Source organism: Leptodactylus fuscus, chromosome 3 (genome assembly GCF_031893055.1).
Source record: "Leptodactylus fuscus isolate aLepFus1 chromosome 3, aLepFus1.hap2, whole genome shotgun sequence".
Lineage (NCBI taxonomy): Eukaryota > Metazoa > Chordata > Amphibia > Anura > Leptodactylidae > Leptodactylus > Leptodactylus fuscus.
Genome location: NC_134267.1, coordinates 127,600,532 through 127,627,152, shown reverse-complemented (window position 1 = coordinate 127,627,152; position 26,621 = coordinate 127,600,532). Strand labels below are relative to the sequence as shown.

At 43.1% G+C, this 26,621-nt stretch overlaps 1 protein-coding gene across 1 annotated transcript; it reads right to left on the bottom strand.

Annotated features, from left to right (window-relative positions):
* Positions 1-1,559: 1,559 nt before the first annotated feature.
* Positions 1,560-18,008, bottom strand: TMEM30A (transmembrane protein 30A). Its single transcript, XM_075268360.1, has 7 exons — positions 17,634-18,008; positions 12,321-12,434; positions 11,831-11,938; positions 10,227-10,314; positions 8,678-8,821; positions 7,679-7,888; positions 1,560-6,257 (listed from the first exon to the last, which is right to left on the bottom strand). The coding sequence occupies exons 1-7, from the start codon at positions 17,865-17,867 to the stop codon at positions 6,064-6,066; spliced, it is 1,092 nt and encodes a 363-aa protein (XP_075124461.1). The 5' UTR covers positions 17,868-18,008; the 3' UTR covers positions 1,560-6,063.
* Between the last annotated feature and the right edge of the window lie 8,613 nt (positions 18,009-26,621).

Below are 26,621 nucleotides of genomic sequence, written 5' to 3'. Positions count from 1 at the left end.
CTTCTTCACATTAGCGTCTAATGCACAGTACTGTGAGGAACACCCCCTCCTCACCGCTCAGCATCACTGGGTGGTAAGCAACACCCCCTCTCACAGTACAGCACTATATACGCTACTGTGAGGAAGAGCGTTCGTGAATGACTGTCAGAAACGCCCTTCTGACAGTGAAGAGCTACGGTACCAGCACCGATAACTCTTCACTAGGAGCACAGATCATGAAAGCTGATAATGTGAATTCAGCACACTATCAGCTTTCTAGCAGCGTATTACACTGCATATGCCCCAGGAGGTGAAAGGTCCTCTTTAAGGCCTTTTGCTACCATGTGCTTCCGGCCGGCCGTGAATTAAAGTCACAGGTGGCACATGCGGATTAATTAAATAGGAACCGCGGAAACTAGAGCAGCAAAATCATACAGACACAGGACCTGTTCTTTATTTTGCAGCCCATACACGTGACCATGTAATTCACAGTCATGTTTCTGAGCCCATAGAAATGAATGGATCAGTGGGCTATCCATGACATATACAGATAGCACACTGGTCACGTCTGCAAGGGGCCTAAGGCTATGGCTCCACGTTGCAGAAAACCTGGGGTTTTTTATGTTGCAGATTTTGACGTGTTTTTTGGAGCAAAGCCAATAGTGGCTTGGAAAGCATTGAGAAATATAAAAGAAACAGATTTCCCTTCTGTTTAATCCACCCGACTCAAAAAAAACCCAACACAGCTTTTCTTATATATTTCATTAGGGGACACAGCACCATGGGTATAGACCTGGCCACTAGCAGGCCAACACTATGAGTGACAAAAGATGTCGGCTCTGCCTCTTGGCTATACTCTTTCCACGGTTTTTATTTTCTCTTCCCATTTCCGATGCAGGGGCTGTCTTTCGCGTGTACTACCACATTAGTCACACACCCCTGCAGGAACAGCACTAAGTCAAAGAGCACTTCACCAATCACCCAGCCCCCACTGCAGCCATTGGTGGCCTGAATGCCAGTGACCCCCACTTCCATGTGTGAGGCTCACAAACTGGCTAGCACAGTGTCTGTGGAGAGCCCAGAGTAGGCGCCGACATCTTTTGTTATTCTTACGGTTAGCTTCCTAGTGGCCATGTCTATAGCCAGAGTGCTGTGTCCTCCAACTAATACAAATAGAAAAGGATTTTACTGCAAGTACAAAAATAAATTTTGGCACAACGTGGGGCCCTAGCTGTACACCCATTTTCAGCAGGTCCAACTGCATACATCCTCGAGCATAAACAATTCCAAATGATCCTTTTACATCTTGAATGAAAGTTTGGATTTTGTAAATGTAATTTCCTGTAATGCCATCTTCTTCCTAAATATTCCCAACAAGGTTTCTGTAACAATAGACAAAGTGGCTTCAAACACTACAAGGTGGAGAGACATCCTAAATGGTAAATATGACTTACCGCACATAATGAGCTTTAGTAACAATGAGACTCACTTGCAATTGCAAGTAAGAATAATCTACAGAACATGGCCAACCTGCTTAGCCACTGCACACCAGTTACAAGAATATAAAGAGAACACAAGCTAAAAATATGCAGTTTTATTTCTGTCCATAAAGTTTTCCATTAAAGACAACACAAAGTGGACACAGACATTTATAGACTGAAGGAAACAAAAGAGTCAGTGCAGTCAGGCAGCCCATCGATGACACCGCCTGCAATGAGAGAAGATCTGCGGGGGATTTACTAACAGGGCACTAAAGCCCATGAAGCCCAGGACATGGCTAGGAAAAGTTTAGATCATCCTCTATATCTCCACCTCACAATATTTTATCCAAGGTTGGGATTTACTTTTTTGGCTCACAGTTCTTCTATCGAGGCCTACCAGTTCCACTATTATACAGCTAGATTTTCTATTTGTCAGCCTTGAGGTTTAGATCTCTTTGTTGTAAAGGAAACAAAGTCATATGACAGCCTAATGGTATTCTTAAGCTAAAGCTGCCAAAATACATTAATAACCACAGTCTGTATAATACAGACAAGGACAGACTGGTGTACTGGGCATGTAAGATATTTAACATGCCCCATTCTTTGCTGCCATACGTGTCAGGTTTATTCACATGGTGCATTTCTTTATGCAGTTTTCAATGTGTGAATGGATTCAGACAGCAGCTTGTCTTCCTGTACCCATTGAGATGAACATGCACATTAAGCCATGCTACAATGGACAGACAGACATTTACAAAAAAAAAATCCGATGATAACTACCAAATGCAATATGGTGTATAGAAAATTGTGGATATGCCTGGATACCTCTCATACATGTATTCCTAGGAAAATCAAATATTAGCTTAAAAAAATTATAAAGCCTATGGAGGAGATTTCACCTGTATTATGTCAGGCTTCTCAGTCCAATCCTTAAGAAATGCCATAAGGTCCTGTTTATTGGTTTCTCTAAATCAAAGTACGGGTTGGTTCACATCTGCTTTCGTATTCCGTCCGGGAAGAGTCCACATGGAGACATCCCCCCCCCTCCCCGAACCAAATACAAGCACAATTGGAAGCGCTTACTGATCTGCCAGTAAGCACACAAACCCCATTATAGTCTATGGACTTTTACAGCACAGTGCTTTGCACTTGTGTTTGGTATTTAAAATGTATTATTATTATTATTCCGTTCTCATGGGGGGGGGGGGGGGGGCTCCATGCAGACTCCCCCAGACAGAATCCAAATGCTGATGTGAACAAGGGTAAGTGTTCTTTCTACTTGAATTTCTGAAGGGCTGTTGGCAATCCTTAAAGGACTGGATAGAGAAGAACTATACAAGACCAAATATTGATATCTTAAATTACACTGTACACATGAAATATGTAACAACACAAACAAATAAAATGATACTATATAAAGATACAGAAAAAGAAAAAAGTGGGAAAAAAATCAAACTAAAAGATAAAAGGAATGTTAAATTAATTTTAGCAAAGTTTCAGCATGAATATTCACATCATGTATCTAACTATAATAGACCCTTTACCATGTACATGTAACAGAAACCTGAACAAGCACATCATAGTTTAAGCGAACACAATCATTCCTCTTTACACACATCTGAAATCATTTGGTACATTTTTTCCTATGTTTTGGATGGTGAAGCATTTCCAGAAGCGACCATGACTGGTGACTGCCTATACATACCCAAATCACAAATACAACTGTATGGGGAATATGGCCGTGTGGAAGTACAAAGCTCCTATAGTGTACAGGCTCTAGGAGGGATGTAGAGCTACAACATTCTCGATCTTCACAGCAGTTAAAACTGGACAACAAAAATGGATTGAACAAAGCCTCTCTCTGCGCCGAAGAATACTCATTTAGGCTAAAGGTTACATGTCATGAAACACAGCTAAAAAGTGCTGTAAAACAACAAGCGCCTCACTGCTTTCCTGCTGAGATTCGCCTCTATAATTTTCCTCCAATTGAGTCTATGAAGAAAAGGTAGCGTTTTCATAGGTAAAATTAACCATGCTGCATTTTCTGCAGCATTTTTTTCCTGAATTGTGCGAGAGGAAATTAAATAATCTTATCTCCTTTGCTAGGATTGTAAAACAATAGCTTTTTTCCTGCTGTTTCTGCAATGACCAAGAAATGCTGCATTTATACTACATGAGGCTTCAATCTTGAGCTGAATTCTGATCTGTTTGGGAACTCTCAACAATCTCTGGACAGATGCCACTGAGAATGTAACAGAGTAACATGCAATGCAGACTTGTGCAGCACACAAGGAACATCCAAGGTGATCTGCGACAGTCTCATAGAAGTGAAAGGGTGGCACCACCCATCCAAGTGAGACACCTGGTGGGAGGAGGAAGCTGCATTTTAAAAATTGCATCATGTTAATTTTAGCTGTGAAGTCATAAACAGTTTCCCTATTTATTTAATAGGGGGAGAAAAAGCACAGAAAAAAAACACAGCAAGAACACTGCGTTTTTGCTGTGTTTTTTTTTTTAGCTGTGTTTTGCTACAAGGAGCCTCGGTTTAAGAGAGTGCTCTTAAGTGCATATATATATATATATATATATATATATATATATATATATATATATATATTTTACTTAAGTACTTTTTCCATGGAAAATCTATACATCTGATTTGCAGCACAAGTGGTGACTATCATCCTTTATCTTTCTGCAATGTGGAAACTTAAACACTAACCCCTAAACGTCCAGGCTACAGCATTGATCCACAAAGATCCATTCTAAAGACTGTATATAGTGCCTCTAATGTACAGAGAACAGCGCATTACTAGAAAAGACATCATATTACATCTGTAGTATACCAACATTGGGGAAACAGTATTTTATATACAGTTCTACATACAACCATCATAAAAACAATGTGCAAAATAAATTACAACTTCAGCTGGAGGATTGGTAAATAGGATTTTTTTTTTTTAACATGTAAAGTTCTAGAATGAAACTTTTGTCAAAGGTGGAATATTATTTTAGAGCAAAAAGGATGAATGAGTTGAATTATTTTGAGGATCTGTACTCGCTTCACCAATTCCAACACTTGCTGGATTCCTGCTGGTACAATCTTGACATAGCAGTAAAGTGACACAGATTTCATGCTGTATCACAGCAAAACCAGGAAAGAGAGACCAGCGGGTATCCAGCAAGTCTTAAAATGGGAATAGTGGGATCTCTCTAAGCTGGGCAAATATATATTTTTTATTTACTTTATTTTGCTCTGTTGCTAAAATTTTTTACTTTGTTGGACATCCGCTTTAAGCACTTGAAATAGCTACCTGTAACCTGCAGTTTATTTAATGGAGGCCTATTTGTACAGCGATAATACATTATTGTTTGCATGAACATTGCATAATTATCACTTGATGTTCATCTTCTCCTAAACGCAAATGTGTCATTTATGGCCACACTAAAGGCTTCATTGGGCAGTCAGAGCACTGACCAACAAGATAACGTTTATCGGCACTCGTTTACATCAGCCTTATTACACAGGCCAATGCAGACCGGATGGTGGGAGCGACAATCCCTACTGCAATCTTTTTCTCCTCCATCTAGCTACATGAATTATGAGCGGCGCTGTCCTGATGTCACAGGGAATCTATATCTTTTATTCTGCAAAACTCTGCAACCAGCCATCCAGCGAGTGTCAACTGATCAGCAGCTCTGTTAGACAGGGCTAGCATGGCCAACAAACGTTTCTACGAGCACTTGTTGCTGAGAATAGCCCTGAATATCGACCAGTCTAATATAGTCTTTAGTATTACACAATACAAATGAGCATTTTACACTTTCTGCCTGGGGTTCTGGTAATTTTGGCAGCGAGAAGCACAGTCTTCAGCCCTATTCTTTCTATAAAAATAAAAAAAATACAGCACCCTGACGGATCCCAGTACAAGTCAATGGGATCCTTACGCATTCATAAGTTGCTGTTTAATGAACACAAGTCGTAATGCTAATGTTAACAGAGCCTTACCACTTCAATATATCAAAATAAAAAGGTGGGGAAACAAATCTGATAGTTTTAACCTGTTCACCAATTTTATTTAATCTCTGTAGCCTTTCACTGGAAAGACAGGCACACTAAAATGGGAAGAAATAATCAATACTTAAATATATATATTTTTTTCCTCGCTGAAAACGTAACCTACAACTGTGCAGGCCGGAATAAGCATGAAGACTGGGCACAGGACTTAGCTTTCACTTTCATAAGAAGGGTTTGAAGGGTAAGAGCATGTTCACACAACAGAATTTGAAGAGTAATTTGAGACAATGGCCTGAATCTGCTTCCCATTGTTTTTAGGACTGCTTGCTATTGCTGCAGTTTCCGCTGCTGAATGATTGTGGAAACTGCCTGAATTTTGCTTTCCGAATAGGATTTTCATGCAGAAAGGCCACCTCAAATTCCACTATGTGAACACATCCCAACAATGTTTCCTTGAATATTTCACCAAAGACTAAAATAATCCCACTTCATAAAATAAATAGTATTAAGAATACTAAAGGAGGAAGCTAGCACACAAGCCGTGCAGACTTTCGTAAGTGCACATGCAAAACATGATGCAAACAATTAGTTTGGAATATCGGCACTGTTGTTGCGGTTTCCATATTTATGGTGGATAATAAGCAGAACAACACCCAAGAAGAAACAGATGGAGCCGACAGTAATGTATGCAATTCCTAAGAACGGATTCTTTCCCCCCATCCAGGAGATCGTGCTGAGGATCATTCTTTTTCTTCCATCAAAGCTGAGGACAGGGTAATCTGAGAAATGTATAGGAAAACCACTAGACGAAAAATGAAAACAGAAGGCACATGGCTTCATGTAGAGATAGACAGATATCACACTATTTGATCCAATTGCAGATTGCTAAGAAAAACAAGCAAAATGAGTAACCAGAGTATAGTACTGATCAGTACTATTGTATGAGGTATTGAAATGAAGGCCCACCATGATGCATTTCAGTATTCTGCTATCCTGCAAAGGTCTTGTGTTAACCCCTCAAAGACCAGGCTAATTTGAGTCAGGCTAAGGCCCCACCATAGCAGGCCATAGCCAAAAAGGATTGCAAAAAAAAACTGCGATTGAGATGCATCAGTGTTTTTCCTGCAGCACTTTTCACATAAAGTCCACAACGGTGGTCTCTGTGGACTTTCTGCTTCCATTGTACCTATTAGGAAACTAATGGCATTTCCATAGGCATAAATGACATGCTGCAATTTCCAAAACTGCGGCGTTTACACCACGTGGAGCTGTGAGGGCTTACATTTTGTTAGACAAATGTTATGTAAAGGTACAATTTTGGGGTGCATGTATTAAACTGAAGACCACACATTTTTTGAGGGAAAGTGGATAGGGTAAAAAAAATTTTAAAAAACGCAGCCGTTTCGTTTTTTGGGGCGGTAGAATTTCATATAAAATGTCTGCAACATGCAGTATAAATGACATGTCTTTTTGATCTGTGGACCATTACAAAAATATCAATACCAAATTTAGGCTGGAAAAGTATGTACTGTTTTTTTTTGTTTTTTTTTTTCCAAGAAGTTGTTTCCCCTTCCCTTCTTCTTTAGCCAGAAAGCTGAACTAGATGTTATCAAAACTGCCTAAAAAAACTATGCTGAAACTAATATATATATATATATATATTTTTTTGTTTAGACTATATGGTCAAGCTGCGCTTCACCATGTGATCTTTTTATCAAATACAGCAGGACTTGCGGCCTTCTTCTGGCCTCTCTTTGCAACATCAACCATTCAGCTGCTTGCAATTGCATCATGGGAAAACTGAAGAGGCGATGCAGGGAGCCCTTATCCCTCTGTCTAACCACTTAGATGCAGAGATCACTATTGACTCAACAGTCAGTAATGAAGTTCTCCAGTCCTCGCTGTTGCACCTGAAACCAGCTGCTAATGTCTGCGGTATCATATCTGTACCATACACTGTGCCCTATGCATAGCTAGGTAAATGTACAGGATATGTTACTAAGTGGACTGAGCCGGAGGACAGCCAGGGAAGAGTGTGCCAAGTCCAGTGTTTATAAGCTTTCCCTATGTGCACCAGGGGTCCTCGAACTGAAAATATGGGTAAGCAATAAACTTGGATTATAGCAGATTAAAAGTGATCCCATCTTTTAAGATCATTTAAGTGAAGCATGATGTTTCCCCTGAGATTGTAAAAGGATACTGTATTCTACATGCAGAGAGTAATTGCCAGGTGCCAAGGCAGCAAAAGAGGAGTCGCTCTTTTCTATCAATCCATAAAGTTTTCTGAAAGTAGGAAGTGCCGCAGTGCGCATCCACACAATAAAATCTTCATTGATGAAACCATTGTTGTCAGGGTCCTGTGGATCCAGTTCATAGACAGCTTTCTGCCAATTAATTGGCTTTGTTGTATCTACAAAACAGAAAGAGAAAAGTCAGATAGGTACCGGCATCAAGGGGTGCTCCAAGGGACAGCATGCGGAATGTTTTAGCAACTTTTTATTTATTTATTTATTTTTTAATGTAGATTGTAAGCCCCATATAGGGATCACAATGTACATTGTTCTCCTATCAGTATGTCTTTAAAGAAAGGGAGGAAATCCACTCAAACACGGGGAGAACATAAACTCCTTGCAGACGTTGTTCCTGTCGGGATTCAAACCCAGGACCCCAGCACTGCAAGGCTGCAGTGCTAACCACTGAGCCACCGTGTTGCCCCATGTTGATTTAGCAACTTCTGCTCTTTTAGTAAACAGTGAAGTCATCAATGACGTATAATGGAGTCTGCCAGGTTCATGTTTTCACTATAAAAATAGAGAGTTGCATGGAGCCTCTGACATTACTGTGAACAGAGCCTAACAGGTACACAAATAGTTTTCATCTGCTTTTTCCATTTAAGGAAACAGTCATGTAATGTACTAGCTCTATAAATCATTGCAACCATGTAGAAAGTCATGCGACAAGGCAACTTTGTGGCCATCAAGAGATGGATGGGTCATGTAGGCTAACGGTGACCCCACGACGATACAGAAGGTACATTAAAATACAGGTACATGAAAAAGGAACAAAGGAGCATTCAAAAAAAGATAACTAAACATCTATATCTGTTATCACAAGGCCTGTCTGATCAAAAAATAACATTTTTTACCAAAGTACTTTATTAAAAAAAAAAAAAAAAAAAAGTTTTCTTGGGTTAGGTTACCTTTGAATATTTCCTTCAGATCAGTGGTATTTCCAGTTGGATTTCTAAACTTCACATTCTTATCAGTCCACCATGCAATGCCTTTTTTGGTCAAGGATATTGGTACTTCAGTTCCTTCTTTGATCTGATATAAGCGGAGAGTATCTTAAACCAAAACCACACAAGCAGTTAGAATGGAGTGGATTCCAGGCAGTGAAATACACATCTCCAAACGCTGAGGATATCTTTAGCAGCTATTACTACTTAAACAGATATACACGTAGATAAGTGAAAATCCACAAAGCATTAGACACCTAGTTACATGGATGAAAGGAATTCAGTCCCAAGACCTGGCTAGTCCTAAAACTCTAAAGTGAGGCGTACGTAAGTGTACCATGTAGCCCACTACTGTGCTAGATACAGGAAGAATACTAATAAATCATATTGTGTAAGGAAAAATGTCTTTGTACCATGTTAGCCAGTGGATATGAAAAAGAAAATTTTGAGAGAAGTCCTCAGTAGTTGACACCTTTATTAATGGCTAACTAAAGGAAAAAAAAAAAAAAAAAAGACGACAAATTGCGAGCTTTCGGGATACTAGAACTATCCCTTCATCAGGCTGGTACAACACAATATCTGAAGGCAGGCATATTTATACAGGAATAGAGTGTTAGATGCAAAATAGATGGAAAGCAGTACATGGAAATAGACAGTTCAAACCATAAACTCAGAGAATCTCCCTGTGAACTGATATGTATGTTTTTTTGAACTGTTTATTTACATGTACTGCTTTCTATCTTAAGGCTCGTTCACATCTGCGTTCTTCTTTCCTTATTGCAGGTTTCCGTTTCCTGCATAAAACAGATGCAGGAGACGGAAGCCTGCAGGAGACTTTCTCACCCATTCATTTGAATAGGTGAGAAAGCTGTCCGGCCGTGCGCGGCAGTGAGCGTTTTGCGCTCTCCGCCGCGAAACCGGGTTTTATAATCCGGACACAGAGTCGGACATGCACTACTCTGTGTCCGGATAAAAAAATCCGGTTTCGCGGCGGAGAGCCTAAAACGCTCACCACCGCGCACGGCCGGACCCGATCTATGGTTTCCATCTTCTGCCATGCAGAAGACGGAAACCATAGTACGGACACATTGAACGCAGGTGTGAACCCAGCGTAACACTCTATTCCTGTATAAATATGCCTGCCTTCAGATATTGTGTTATACCAGCCTGATGAAGGGATAGTTCTAGTGTCCCGAAAGCTCGCAATATGTCTTTTTTTTTTTTTTTTTTTTTTTAAGTTAGCCATCAATAAAGGTATCAACTACTGAGGACTTCTCTCAAAATTTTTTTTAATAAATCATAGTTATAACTGAGTTACTACAGCTCAAGCGAGTGGGAACTGTGGCCACTAAACAGTGCATAAGACTGTGTAAATGCTGATGCAGATGCCAGGTATTAGACCTTCCCATTCGATAGGATAGGTCTTCAATATCCAAGTCCTGAATCCCCTTTAATGTAAATTCATACTTTGTTATGTTTTACTGAATATCAAGAAAGTTAAATATGAGCTTACCATTGAACATGCTGTTGGCAATGGCGCCACAGGGAGCAATGGGTTTATTCTGATTCACACGATAGGGGTCACACTCTTTGCTGGGATTCTGAGGGTAGTAAAAGAAATTAATTTATATGATACTTGAACAGTCAACCCACACAAGTAAATATCATCATGTATGTGGCAGGTCATATGATAACATCCTCCCCTAGCAGATGGGGGAGCTATTGTTCAAATACAAAAGATGAAATCTGAGAGACTCTGCATTGATGAAGTAGAGTGGAAACTCATATAACCTCAGCACGGAAGTGTACAGCAGCAAGGTCAGTGTGTATGCAAGTACATGCAAAGAGGAAGAAGCGTATTGATCTCAAAATCACCTAAATAATTCAACGATTCTCAAAATGTAACCAACATCTATACATGTCGCTGTGATGAGACTGTGCAATTATTCACATTACCCAAGATGGTTTTGTACATCAGAAGCAAAACCAGTACAAACCAGTTCCTCGAAATCTAGACCTGCCTAGCTGCACTTAAAATGTCCCCAACCTACTATTAAAAGGTGTTGTCCAGATTATTATTATTTATTTATTTATTTTTTACTGGTGACCTATCCAAAGCATAGCTCATCAATAAGAGGTCAGTGCATGTCCGACTTTTTGTCTGGTTTTAAAAAAAAAAAAATGAATGAATGGGTTTGAAAACTGACTACAGGTTTCCATCTCCTGCCCAGGTTCGGGCAGAAAACGAACACCTGCATAACGGAGATCGGGCGCAGATGTGAACGAGCCCTAACTGACAACTTATGCTGAGGATATGTTATCGATAAAAACAAACTGAACAATTCCTTCAAGCCACAACAATCGTATATTCTACATATCATTTAACCTTAAAGTGATACTGTCACATGAAAATGCACCCTAATCTCTAGACAATGTGTTATAGAGCAGGAGGAACTGAGCAGACTGATGCTTTGTGGGGAAAAAACTTGTGTTTCTGTGTTCAACATCAAAGGAGATGGAATCTAATATACCATGCAATGGGTGAAAAACACCTGGTTACCAAATATACGAAGGATGGGTAAAAAAGCCAAGTTGCCAGGGCCGTGAAAAAAAATGAACATCTAACATTATTTCGATGTCTGACCATCTGTTTTATATAGGCTATTTAAATACAGAAATTTCTTCTTTTCAGAAACGTTAATGAAATATGAATAATACAGGTTTTACTTTATATACCCAGGTATACTCAGCGCTGACACAAAAACAGGATGATTATGTAGGGGCCAATTATGCCCACATTGACCCGTGCTTTAGTCCTTCACTGGGCTCTTCTGGAAATAATAGCAATTTACAGTTTACTAGCTTTTCCACAGATAGTATTGATTTAAGTTTACACCAGCAACAGACAAAAGGTACAAAGCAAGATCCTGTGAGATAAAGCAAATTCAAAAGCATGAATATAAAATAAAATAAAAAACCCACACAACAACATAAGATCTTACCGGGTGGTAAGCTATGGGGGCAGGACTAATATACTGAAGTAAAATACAATCTGCATCCAACATGCTCCCAGAATAACATGTCCCCGTTGTATTGGTAAACCTAGCCATGACTTACTGTAAGAGAGTTCTTGTCTCCATTCAGCTGGCTGTCATCTCTAGACTTTACATAACGCCGATGGTTCTGATAGAAGTTAGACAGCCCATAATACATGAACACATTGCTCTAAAAGGAAATACACACAGGTTAACAAACTGAAGACACGTAGCAGATTATTTCATTGTATATGTATGCTTTACTGTGTAGTGTGAATAAGAACACTCCCTTTCTAAAACAGAGCGGAACTCCTGAGTTCCCTGTCTGAATAGTTTACATCTCCAGTAGACGCTTATACATTATCTTGTGGAATAGGGTCCCTTCACACAAAGTTTTCTGGCGCGAAATTTTTTTCTACACAGATTCTGAGGCAAATTTTGTGTCAGAAAACTCCATGTGAATGGACCCTAAAGGATAAGTGTTGTTACTGGGAAAATCTGTTTAAGGCTAAGGCCCCATATTGTGGAAAATATTTAGAAATATGACATTGAAAGGACAGTAATAAATTTACCTCAAATGCATTATCCAAGGTGAAGTTTATGATGCAATGACATGGAGTGCTATTCCAAGAGACATTCAAGCACTTGTAACAAGGGCTATTGGAATCTATTCCAGTGTAGTCAATCTAAAAAAAAGAAAAAGAAAGAAAATGCATCCATCAAACCAATACTTCCTATGACCATGCAGACGAGAACAGCTCTGACATTAAGGCTGAGTGCACACGGGGTATTTTGTTTTCGTTTGTTCCGCCTCCCGGAAAAAAGAACAAATGCTCATTCTTCAGGCCACGTCGCCTAGCGAATCCACCTGAAGACACTCCCTCTTCCAGACTAGTTTCCGGACTAAAAAACCCCATGTGCACTCAGCCTAACTTTGTTCTAGAAGTACCTAATAAAATACATACCGTAATTTAAAAAATGGACCTCATTATAGTCTATAGCAGTCTTTCTCAAAGTGGGCGATAACGCCCCCTTGTGGGCGCTGGAGGCCTATAGGGGGGCAGTAAAGGGCACAGAGAAGATTGGGGGGGCGTTGAAGCGGTTTAGGGGGGCGATGGCTAATTTAAAGGGGTGGTATCATAACAATGATCCTATCTATACTTTATTTTACTTTATATTTATATTATACTATACTTTATTATCTATATTTTCCTAAATACACTGCTTCAGCAAAACTGCTTTGTTTGACCACTATCTTACTTTATTCACTTCATTCTGGACACTAGCACCTGGCCCCCTGCTCATTGCTGAGGGGGCCACATGACATAGCTCCCTGCTGTGTGGGGGCTGAGTGTACGGAGCCAGCCTGTGTCTGCACCACACATCACATACACATCACCTAGCTCCCTGCTGTGAGATAGAGGGGGGTGTGGAATAAGTGCTGCTTTCTTATATAAAGCAGTCTAAATCCTACTGGGCTAAAGGACCTGGTCTCTCTGTTCACTAAGATAAAGCTTTATTATATAGAGCAGGCTGCTAGTGGGCAGAGGAGCCAGGTCCTTTAGGAAACTCTGTACAAGGTAAATCCAAGTCTACAGGACCTTTTGATGACATCACAGGCCCTTCAGCCATCCCATAGGATCACGCTATGTGGTGGGCGGAGCTACACGCTAATTTGGGGGTGGGGCTAATTGAAGCGAGCAAACAGGAAGAAAGAAGATTTTTAGGCAGCTTAGAAGGCAGATCAAGCTTCATGAGGCTACCCCTTTAAAATAGTTTTTTTGCTTTTAACACAAACTTTACCGCTCCTTTACGCTTAACGCGCGTTTCCTCGTGTAACGCCATCTAGGGGACTAGACAGTAACTATTTCCTGTCCAAAAGTTGTCAAACTGTACCATAGATGGCGGTAAGCTCCAATATTAACATAATGACTGTGATTGTGATTCTTAAGATGTAGTAAAGTAAAAAAATTTGGGGGGGGTGGGCGCTAGAAAATAATTAATTCTCGAAGTGGGCGGTAGACAAAATAAGTTTGAGAACCTCTGGTCTATAGGGTTCACAAGTTTCCGCGGATATCCGCTTTTTAAAGCAGATTAGGTTTTAGCTCATACCGAGCCATGGAATATAGATGACATGGCATTTTGGAAGACTAACATCCTCTTTTTATCAGAACCTCCCTCGATTTGCACCACTTCTCTGGAATGCTCTACACTGAACCATTAGATTAACTCCCAATTTCTACAGCTTCAAGAGCATCCTAAAGAAACATATTTTCAGACAGGCCTATAAAAATTCCTAATCTAAACCATTCTGCAGTTAGAATCCCTAAAACTAACCCTCCACTTTTCATGCTCCCGCATTATCCCACAGGATATGATGCAGTATTGGACTATAACTTTATATGTCCAGGCACCATTTGCACATTAAAGGACATTGGCTAGCGGCGGCTCATACAGCTTTATTTACGTGTAATGAAAATAACTAGAGACGAGCAAGTACTATTGGAAACGGTAGTTTCGAATAACACGCTCCCATAGGAATGAACGGACGCAGCCGGGACCGGCGTCCTGCCACTTAACCCCCTGTGCGCCGGCCACTCCCATTCATTCCTATGAGGGGCGTGCTATTCGAAACTACCATTTCGAATAGTACTCGCTCATCTCTAAAAAATAACCTCTATCACAAAAAACCAGCAGGACAACTATATAAGCAATGCTACCTTGTGTCATCCCTGATACTGTGTCACCTCCTATACTTCATAGATTGTAAGCTCTAGCAAAAAGCACCTTCAGTCCAATTACGTAAATTGACTTATTACTCTGTTATGTATCTTTTTGTCTGTACTTGAACCCTACAATTTGTCAAGTGCTGTAGAATGCGTTGGAGCTATATAAATAAAATGGATTATTAATTATTTGTCATCAGGAAAGATAGATAGAGGGAAGATGTCTGCTAGATGCCATTTGTGGCTAGGGTCAGCATGGGGGGGGGGGGGTGTTTATTTCTATTTATCTGATTTTTTTTTTTTTTTTTTTAGTTTTCTCGCTTACTTGATTTTAACCTTCCTTTTAGCTACCCAAACAATGATTTCCTGGCTCTACACAAGGTCATATCTATTCTTTGAAGAAGAAATAAATACCCAAGAACACGCACACAAAACAAATGGTCCAGTGCCAGCTACATAATGCAAAAATACTATGACTGCCATGTAGTGGAGAGATATTGTGGCAGTCCCCCCCCCCCCTCCGCTTTTTGCTGCCAATGGAAGCACTGGAAATATCTTAAGTACAGCACTTCTCCAGTATTACCATCAAAGTGAGGAGTGTGTCTATTCTCACAATGGGTAAGACACTCTCTATTCTCAGGATCAGTGAGGGGTCTCTCCAGTCAGACCCCCACTAATTTAACCTCTATTTCTTGTGGCATAACCATAATCTCCAAGGAGAAAAAAAAATCTGAATTAAATTTCAAAAAAATGGGTGTTGAATAACAAAGGCATATTAGGAAAACGCAGAATCGCTTCTACAAGGTTCTGTAATTAGGTTTATGGTATTAGTTTATTTATCTGCAATGGAAACATAGGGCAAGCATGCTAAAATCCACCACACCAGATCCTTTTACCTAATTGGTGTAGATAGATAGATAGATAGATAGATAGATAGATAATCCAGAAGCACACATCCTCCACAAAGAACACATGCACAGCCATGTGACAGAACATGAGCTCTACAACACAATAATTACTATACTAGCTGAATGCCACTCTGGTTACTTATACGATATAGCTGGATATTCCCGTTTGGTCGTGTATCAGGTGACCATAGAACAACGTGATGGTGGAAGGAGTGTGTGCTATGTATAGCTATAAAAGGGAACTGAGGACCAATCCTTTGAGCAAGTCACCAAAGATCGTCGCTGTTCTGACATATCTGACCCCTGCCAGTCAGAAGTCTCAAGAGACTGCAGCACATCTTCACTGAAGACCAAACACAGTCCCGTACAGGCGTACTCTGTATAGCGAGTGTGCTTGGTATTGCAGCTCAGCCCCATTCACTTGAATAGGACTGAGCTGCAATAAATTGGACATCAAGCAGAATCACTTAAAACAGTGTTCTATAAGTGTCCTGGATGTTGGACCGCCACTGATCTTCAACTGTTCACCAACCCAAAGGATTGTACAACAATTTATAAGCCGGAAAACCCCTTTAAACTTATACTGTCAGAGAAACGAGTGAAGAATGCTTTGCTTTGGCAGTAATTGGCACACCAGGAGACCTCCATTGGGGAGTTCTTCACTTAGCTGGCTTCTGCTCAGTGCCTAAAACTCGAAAAGACATAGTATTATAAGACACCCTGCTCAATTTAAAATGGCATTCTGGGAAAATGGAAAAAAGCAATTGGAAGAAAAGAATAGTTCCAACTGTGCTGTAAGAGGACTTGTATATAAAAGAAGGAGTAGTCCCATCTTAAATTATCCTCTAACTACCACAGCTATCCCTGGCACTCCCATTAAAGTGAATTGCCAGCCTGACCACCACTCCACTCAGAATGGGGGACAAAACTATTCCATTTTCTTGATCCCTTGTGGACAGGGAATAAATTGTTAAAATGGAAGACACATTTCAATCCTATATTAAGTCTCTTGGTCAGGATGTACGCCATTCAGAAGGACGGGATTCACTCCTTGAAATGCCAGACCAGGGGCAGCAATTCAGGCCTAGAGATGGGAGTCCCTGGAGGCTTTGGCACTTTAGCCTGATTTGTGGGTGAAGAGCAGTGAAGTGGGCATGGACCTGCCACAAATGAGTGCAGGACTGAGATTCCCTGTAAGATCTCTGCTCCACAACCAACCTAGTTCAGATTGAATGAGTTATAAGGTCAAACCTCCTGTGAGGTAACGGCACTGCACAGACTGTGCCATTGATATTTACGGTAATCCTAAGGAATAGAGATGAACTATATCATGCATATTTTTGTTAGTCTTAGTCTTCAGGATATAGTGTCTCTGTAAGGAATACTTGCAGGTAAAGAATACGGCACTCGGCTACAACTACACTTACACAAACAGTGGCAAAACAAAGCATTACTAGCAATGTGCGGCCTCTGGCCTCCACAGATGGGCACAATGTTTCGCCTTTCCAAAAGGTTGCATACAGTAGATTTTGAGTAAATAGAACCACTTATTCCCAATAATTGGGTTGTGCCAGGGTTAGGGCACATACAGTGGTCGGGGTGCAGCTAACAACATGTGGCCAAGAACCCACTAGTAGTTTGACAACATTGTGGGTTAAACAGATGTATTATCTGCAGGGAAAGTACTCGATGATGTCAGTGATGTCACTGGGTCCTTTCTGGCCACTGCTGAGACAACCGACTGCCCTCAGATGTCACATGCGGTAATGTATAGAGGACAAACTAGCACAGCTGTGACTTGTCCCTGCACAGAAAGTGGGGTCATCTAATGTAAAGTCCTTTAATAAATCTCTTGCAGACTCCATGGCGACTCTGCAGCTAAATTCACGTGTTACATCAATCCATGCACTGACATTTTCTGCAGCATGTGAATGACATCAGGTAAAATCTTAGCAATTTCCTGGTCACAACAATTAGAAAAAGCAGTGGCCCAACTTTCACAAGAGCCCCCTGACTGCAATGTCACTCAGAGCCTTGCCTGTTACTGGGAGAGGAAGGAGGTATGGAACAGGTTGGGACAGAGGAAGATACTTGGTGGGGATGGGGCAACACACACAGCTCTGGGAGGGAGGTATGGTACAGGTTGTGACAGGGGAAGACACTTGGTGGGGATGGGGGCAACACACAGCTCTATTATTAGGAGCTACCTCCCCCACCCCTCACCTGAGCACAGCCATGACCCACCACTCACCTCATACTCTCGGATATTATTAGAGGTGACGAAGATGCCGATCCCTATAGGAATGAAGATGATCCCGATAACGAAGAATGCGGGCAGCACGGTCCCGGCAGTGAGGATCGGCTGCCAAGCCGGAAGCCGCTGCTGCTTGAAGGCAGTATTATCGGGCTTCTTACTCTTCACCGCCGGCCCGGGCCCCACACCGGAGTGATGGTTCCCATCTTCCTCCTTGTAGTTCATAGCCATTGGATGGTCTCTCTTCTGCCCCCAAACCGTCACCAGCACCAAGGAGAGCTATACCCAGCTGCCGGACACAACAAACCCGCCCTGCCACTGACTACAGGAAACGTCACGGGCGGATTAGTCCTAATGCGGAAGACGTTGCATCTACTGCGCATGCGTTATGTGTGGACACTAGAGGTTTAGCTGTACTTGTCAAACTTGTTTGTGAGATGTGCGGCCATTTTGTTGAAGAGCAGAATTTAGTGGATTTGTTACCTGCTCAGACGCCTTATCAGTGATAGAAAATAGCCAATTGTATTTCTCTTTATTGGAAAGAACTTTTTGCCCCCTCGTGGTTCGGCCTGGCCAAAAGTAGTATGTAGCCAGCTCACAGTGATTTGGTGAAATACTATACTGCATTAGAATCAGGTCCTTACTATGGATGGGAAATAGCTAGGTTGATACTACAATGGAGTGTCTTCTCCGCGCCTCCGTTCCTTAGATATCCCTGTTTTCATCCATATGCTAATATCCATATGCACTCGAACAACACTGGGGGCATCCCCTGTGCTGCAAGAAAACTATCCAGCGCCGCCTTCTTCTTGTTGGTCACCTCTTCTTTCCTATTTGGCCACAGGAAAATGGGCGACTGCGCATGTCCGTCAGCCCTTGTCCTATGGCATACCGCCCAACTTTTGAAGAACGGCGTAGCGCGCCGCGGCAAATTGAGCTCCGCCCACTTTTATGTTGACCCCGCCCATTCTCATTCATTTTTCATATACCCCCACACAGTATAATCCTCCTACAGTCACCCATACATTATATGGCCCACATTATAATGTTCCCCTCCAACTGCCCCTTAGTATTAAATCCCTCTCCTGGTGCCCCAGTTTAAACTGGTGGAAACTAGAGGGGACATGAAACTGGATCAGCTGGAGGGGGACATTAACAGTGAGGGTAGTTGGAGGGGGCAATAAATTAATGGCAGCTAGAGCAGGACATTAAACTGGGGGCAACTAGAGGGGGACATTAAACCGTAGGGGTAGCTGGAGGGTGCCATTAAACAGGGGGCAACTAGAGGCAGACAGGTCCCCCTCCAACTACCTCCACTGTTTAAAGGGATTCTACCACTAAAACACTTTTTTTTCTAGTTACCACGTCGGAATAGCCTTTAGAAAGGCTATTCGTCTCTTACCTGTGGAAGTGCTCTCCGCCGCGCCGTTCGTTCAAAATACCGGTTTGTACCGGTATGCTAATTAGTTCTCTCGCAGCGATGGGGGCGTCCCCATCGCAGGAGCAGCGATGGGGGCGTCCCCATTGCAGCTCGAAAACCGACCGTAGCGCCGCCTCTCTGGTCTTCGGTGTCCTCCCCTTGCTTCTTCAGCGTACTGTCGGACGCCTGCGCAGTACGCTCTGTTCGGCGAAGATTGCCGAACGTACTGCGCATGTGCGAAATTGCGGTCCCAGCCATAGTGCGGGCACCGCACTTTCGCGCATGCGCAGTACGTTCGGCAAGCTTCGCCGAACAGAGAGCATACTGCGCAGGCGTCCGACAGATGCTGAAGAGGCAAGGGGAGGACACTGAAGACCAGAGAGGCGGCGCTGCGGTCGGTTTTCAAGCTGCAATGGGGACGCCCCCATCGCTGCTCCTGCGATGGGGACGCCCCCATCGCTGCGAGAGAACTAATTAGCATACCGGTACAAACCGGTATTTTGAACGAACGGCGCGGCGGAGAGCCCATCCAAAGGTAAGAGACGAATAGCCTTTTTAAAGGCTATTCCGACGTGGTAACTAGAAAAAAAAGTGTTTTAGTGGTAGAATCCCTTTAATGCCCCCTCCAGTTGTCCCCAGTTTAATCTCCCCCCAGTTTAAGTCCCCCCCTCCATTTCCCCCCCAGTTTCATATCCTCCTTCATCTGCCCCATTTCATGTCCCCCCCTCCATCTGCCTTCAGTTTCATGTTCCCCCCTCCATCTGCCCTCAGTTTCATGTTCCCCCCTCCATCTGCCCTCAGTTTCATGTTCCCCCCTCCATCTGCCCTCAGTTTCATGTTCTTCCCCCTTCCATCTGCCCCTAGTTTCATGTTCCCCTTCCATCTCTGCCCATAGGTTACTGAGAGACACACACACACACACACACACACACACACACACACACACACACAGTGTCGGACTGGGATGTCTAGGGCCCACCAGTGGAATTGTTTCTAGTGGCCCACCATCAGGACCCCTGAAGACCAGCGATACCGAGACAGAGCGGCTAAAGGTAATAATAACATGTCGGGAGCCATGCTGCTCACCCGCCATACGATGTGCAACAACACACTACCTAAACCTACTGCTACACACTGTATGGAAAGTGATCAGCATGACTCCTAGAAATGTTACTATTACCTGTAGCCACGCTGTCCTGGAAGGGCTGATCTGCAGAGGTCCTGGCTGTTGCATCATCACAGATGTGAACCAAAAGAAATATAACGATCCAAGCGTGGCAGCCCTAATTAGGCATATGAGACCTTGTAGATTTCACGTGTAGATTTCTTACGCCTTTATGATATGTAATCAGGTATTAGTCACCGAATTTGTAGGGCAGCGTCTTCGGCTTACGACTTTTGGGTCGAACGATATAAATGCAACTTATTCTGAGGGATATACCCTCAAAATGGAGGAACCGGTTGCGCGCTCCTTGTGGAATGAAATGCTGGTACACTGATGTAACAACAACGTCATTTATATATACTGTCCAGCGATGACGCAGAATGGTGAGGAACACCCCCCCCAGTAGTCGTCTATGGATGAGCACTATCAGGAGGGGAGGAGACGTTCCTCCCCGATCTCACAGTACAGCTCAATAGGCGTTACTGTGAGGAAGGGCGTTCCTGACTGACAGTAAGAAACGTCCTTCTGACGGTGAAGAGCTACGGTACCAGCACTGATAGCTCTTCACCGGGGGCACAGAACATGAAAGCCGATAGTGTGCTGAATTCAGCACACTATCGGCTTTCTAGCTGTGTATTAAACCGCATGTGCCCCAGGAGGTGAAAAGTCCTCTTTAACATCTCAATATACAGTGGTGTAACTAGGAATGGTGGGGCCCCGTGGCGAACTGTTGACATGGTCCCACCCCAACCAACACCGAAGACCTCGACCGACCCCCTCCTCCGCATTCCTGCGCGCTGTCCCTTAGTGGCCCCTGCACACAGTATTATGTCCATTAGTGGCTCCTGCACACAGTATTACAGTCCTATGAAAAAGTTTGGGCACCCCTATTAATCTTAATCATTTTTAGTTCTAAATATTTTGGTGTTTGCAACAGCCATTTCAGTTTGATATATCTAATAACTGATGGACACAGTAATATTTCAGGATTGAAATGAGGTTTATTGTACTAACAGAAAATGTGCAATATGCATTAAACCAAAATTTGACTGGTGCAAAAGTATGGGCACCTCAACAGAAAAGTGACCTTAATATTTAGTAGATCTTCCTTTTGCAAAGATAACAGCCTCTAGTCGCTTCCTGTAGCTTTAAATCAGTTCCTAGATCCTGGATGAAGGTATTTTGGATCATTCCTCTTTACAAAACAATCCAAGTTCAGTTAAGTTTGATGGTCGCCGAGCATGGACAGCCCGCTTCAAATCATCCCACAGATGTTCAATGATATTCAGGTCTGGGGACTGAGATGGCCATTCCAGAACATTGTAATTGTTCCTCTGCATGAATGCCTGAGTCGTTTTGGAGCGGTGTTTTGGATCATTGCCTTGCTGAAATATCCATCCCCGGCGTAACTTCAACTTTGTCACTGATTCTTGAACATTATTCTCAAGAATCTGCTGATACTGAGTGGAATCCATGCGACCCTCAACTTTAACAAGATTCCCGGTGCCGGCATTGGCCACACAGCCCCAAAGCATGATGGAACCTCCACCAAATTTTACAGTGGGTAGCAAGGGTTTTTCTTGGAATGCTTTTTTTTGGACACCATGCATAATACATTTTTGTATGACCAAACAACTCAATCTTTGTTTCATCAGTCCACAGGACCTTCTTCCAAAATGAAGCTGGCTTATCCAAATGTGCTTTTGCATACCTCAGGCGACTCTGTTTGTGGCATGCTTGCAGAAACGGCTTCTTTCTCATCACTCTCCCATACAGCTTCTCCTTGTGCAAAGTGCGCTGTATTGTTGACCGATGCACAGTGACACCATCTGCAGCAAGATGATGCTGCAGCTCTTTGGAGGTGGTCTGTGGATTGTCCTTGACTGTTCTCACCATTCTTCTTCTCTGCCTTTCTGATATTTTTCTTGGCCTGCCACTTCTGGGCTTAACAAGAACTGTCCCTGTGGTCTTCCATTTCCTTACTATGTTCCTCACAGTGGAAACTGACAGGTTAAATCTCTGAGACAACTTTTTGTATCCTTCCCCTGAACAACTATGTTGAACAATCTTTGTTTTCAGATCATTTGAGAGCGGGTTGTCCATGCTTGGCGACCATCAAACTTAACTGAACTTGAATTGTTTTGTAAAGAGCAATAGTCCAAAATACCTTCATCCAGGATCCAGGAACTGATTAAAAGCTACAGGAAGCGACTAGAGGCTGTTATCTTTGCAAAAGGAGGATCTACTAAATATTAATGTCACTTTTCTGTTGAGGTGCCCATACTTTTGCACTGGTCAAATTTTGGTTTAATGCATATTGCACATTTTCTGTTAGTACAATAAACCTCATTTCAATCCTGAAATATTACTGTGTCCATCAGTTATTAGATATATCAAACTGAAATGGCTGCTGCAAATACCAAAATATTTAGAACTAAAAATGATTAAGATTAATAGGGGTGCCCAAACTTTTTCATAGGACTGTATGTCCATTTGTGGCCCCTGAACTCAGTATTATGTCCATTTGTGGCCGCTGCACTCAGTATTATGTCCCTTAGTGGCCCCTGCACACAGTATTATGTGCCTTAGTGGCCCCTGCACTCAGTATTATGTCCCTTAGTGTCCCCTGCACTCAGTATTATGTCCCTTAGTGGCCCGATAACTGAAAAGTACCTTTATTTATTTTACTTTTTTTTTAAACTCATCCGGATGCCGGGTATGTAACAGCGAGCTTCGGCATCTCCGCTGTAAGAGTTAACAGCGGAGATGCCCTGGCCTCAGGAGATGTCCTGCCCCCCCCCCCCCCCCCCAAAAAAAAAAAAAAAAAAAAGTTTCAAGTTAGTCCCATTCTTGCAGAAGTTAAAAAAAAAAATTTCAAATTGACACGTCGGGGGCCCGGGCCCCCTAACATGTCGGGCCCTGTGGCAGCTGCCTCTGCTGCCACAGCGGTAGTTACGCCACTGTCAATATACTAAAAAACATAAAAATATCCATGTTGTAGATTTTTAATTGACATGAAGTAAAAGTTATATTTTATTTTCTACTACTCGGGTGTGCTGGATGTTTTTACGTTTTTTCGTACATGCAATTCATCCATACAGTCAGAGATTTCCTTGCACCCCTTCACATATGTGCCATCCATGATGTTCAAGGATTGTGAGTAGAGCATTTTTTCGTTTTTTTCTTATCTCAATATACTGTACATCACACTATAAGGATAAGGCCTAACACAGCGTCCCGCAGCAAAAAAGCGCTGCGGGGAAACCTCCGGCGCCAACACATCAGTTTTTCCTGTTATGCTTTTTGCAGACACTCCACAGAGGTTTCCTCTGAGGACTTTATGCTTCCATTATACCTATAGGGACACTATAAGTGATTCTGTAGGTATAAGTGATGCTGGGTTCACACCAGCGTCCGATCTACATTTTCAGGTTTCCGTCTTCTGCCGACAGAATACGGAAACCTGGCAGACCGTGTCTGGCCGTGAGCGCCGGTGAGCATTTTGTGCTCTCTGCGGCAAAACCATTTCTTTATTAACTGGACACAAAGTCCTGCATGTCCGACTAAAAAAAAACTGCTTCGCTGCAGAGACCACAACATGCTCACCGGTACTCATGGCCGGACACTATTGAAACTCATTCAAATTAATGGGTTTGAAAAATGCCTGCAGGTTTCCATCTCCTGTCCAGTTTCACGCAGAAAACGGAAACCTGTATAAACGGAGACCCCGGGCACAGATGTGAATGAGCCCTGACAGTTACCTACACACTCATACATATACATTCATATATACTCGCATATATTAGCATATATACATTTATATACATTCATATACCATATATATCAAATATATACATGAATGTATGAATACTGTATATACTCACACATACTTGTATACAAACATACAGTACTCACAGTATACAAGACACATACTTTAACCCTTAAAGGGATTCTACTATTAAACTGTCTTTTTTTCTAATGAACACATCGGAATAGCCTTAAGAAAGGCTATTCGTCTCATACCTTTAGACGTGGTCTCCGCCGCGCCGTTCCGTAGAAATACCGGTTTTAACCGGTATGCAAATGAGCTCTCTGCAGCAATGAGGGCGGGCCCCAGCGCTGAAACACCGATGAGCGCGTCCCCACTGCTGCCCAGAGCTCTTTCCTGCGCCGCCTCCTTCTTCTGCAGCAACTCCGCCTCTTCTGGCTTCTCTTGCTCTTGTAGTTCTATACAGGAGCATAGAGAGGCCACCCCAAAATAGCCGCCGGCCAGCTCCTGTATTGAACTGCAAGAGCGGCTACCCCAAAATGGCCGCCGGCCGGCTCCTGTATTGAACTGCAAGAGCGGCTACCCAAAAATGGCCGCCGGACATTTTTGGGTAGCCACTCTTGCAATTCAATACAGGAGCCGGCGGGCGGCCATTTTGGGGTGGCCTCTCTATGCTCTTGTATAGAACTACAAAAGCAAGAGAAGCCAGAAGAGGCGGAGTTGCTGCAGAAGAAGGAGGCGGCGCAGGAAAGAGCTCTCGGGCAGCAATGGGGATGCGCTCATCGGCCTTTCAGCGCTGGGGTCCGCCCTCATTGCTGCGGAGAGCTCATTTGCATACCAGTTAAAACCGGTATTTCTACGGAACGGCACGGCGGAGACCACGTCTAAAGGTAGGAGACGAATCCTTTCTTAATGCTATTCCGACGTGGTAATTAGAAAGAAAAGTAGTTTAATGGTAGAATCCCTTTAAGTACTATCATGGTGTCTATCATAGTGATATGTGTATGGTAGTGGTGTATGATAGACACCATGATAAGACTTAAGGGTTAAACAAATGTACACATATAATAAATATTACATTTACCAAAATAAGAAAAAAATATATACTCACATTTTAAGCAGAAAGTGCAGCATAGCAGCAGTCTTGTCTCTGTCCCCACATGATGCGATGTAAGGGATAAGCGATGACTTACTGCTAGGAGGGGGAGGAAGTCCGGGCTGCACAGAGAGCTCTTCATAAGATGCAATAGCTTCTGCCCCCGGTGTCCTCAGTCCTCCCGACAGTGGCGTAACTACCGTAGAGGCAGCGGAGCCGGCTGCCACAGGGCCCGAGCCATTAGGGCTAGTTCACACGTGAACTGCCCGCGCGGGTTTTGACAGAGAGAGAGACGCGGCGAGCCACGTCTCTCTCTTGTCAAAACCCGCCCGCCGCGACCATCGCTGTTGCGGCTTAACCCTCTGTTGTCGGCTCAAATGAATGAGCCGACATAGGAGGGAGCTGCCGGGGGCGGACATGTCCTTTCTTTTCGCCGCTAGCAGCAGCTCGCCGCTAGCGGAGAACAGAAGCCCGGCGGTCTCCATAGACCACCATTATAAGGGGAGGTTTTGGACGCGAAATCCGCTGTCAAAAACCTCCCCTTATACTCACGTGTGAACTAGCCCTTAGGGGGCCCGGTGACAGACGCTACCGTTGCGGGTTTTTTGGTTTTTTTAATAGGCCGTTACGGGCCCTATTCACTTGTCGATCCTGGCTGGGCTGGGATCGGTAAGTGACACCGCGGGCCCCACAAATACTATCATTATACTCGGGGGTCTTTGGGAAACTGCCGGCAGCCAGTCATCTTTAATCATTACAGCGCTGCCAGCAGCCTGGGGCCCCGAGGTTACCGATCCTGCCCCGCACCACTATCAGTGCTCAGTTTGTCAATGCAAATGCATTGGACAGGGGCCCGAAACAGCCCCTGACATCCCAATCAGGCCCCTGGCCAATGCATCAGTTTGCAAAGTGTCCACTGGGGAGCGTCTTCTGGTCTGTGCAGCGCTCACCCCCATGCTTAACCCCCCCCAACCACACCCCTTCCCCGCCCCATTCACACCCCTTCCTGCCCCCACCAGGCCATAGAAAAATTGTCTTGCTGAAACTGGTGCCTGGTGGAAAAAAGGTTGGGGACCACTGATATAAGGGATTGTTAGGAGGGGGAAATTATAACTATAAGGGAGGGGCATTATGAATATAAGGGGGTCATTTATATAAAGGTTATTAGGGGGGCATTATAAATACAAGGGGAAAGTTATTTATATTAAGGGACATCATTTATATTAGGAGCACATAAGGGGGTGGTCATTTATATAAGGGGTCATTAGGGGTGCAGTATTTATGTCCGGAGGAATCAGGGGCATAATATGAGGGGGCAATTTAATTAAGGTGGCACTTGGGATTTATTAAGACTAAGGCCCCTGTAGTGTTGTAGTGAGGATGCAGGTCTTCTGGAATAAGTCCACTATGAGATGGTTACTCTTGTAGATCAGAACACTTTATTCCATGCTCCATCATGGCTCCCTGTCTAACAACTCCTCCCCCTAAGCTCAGCTCCTCCTCCATTACTACCTCACTGTTGCTAGGCAGACAAA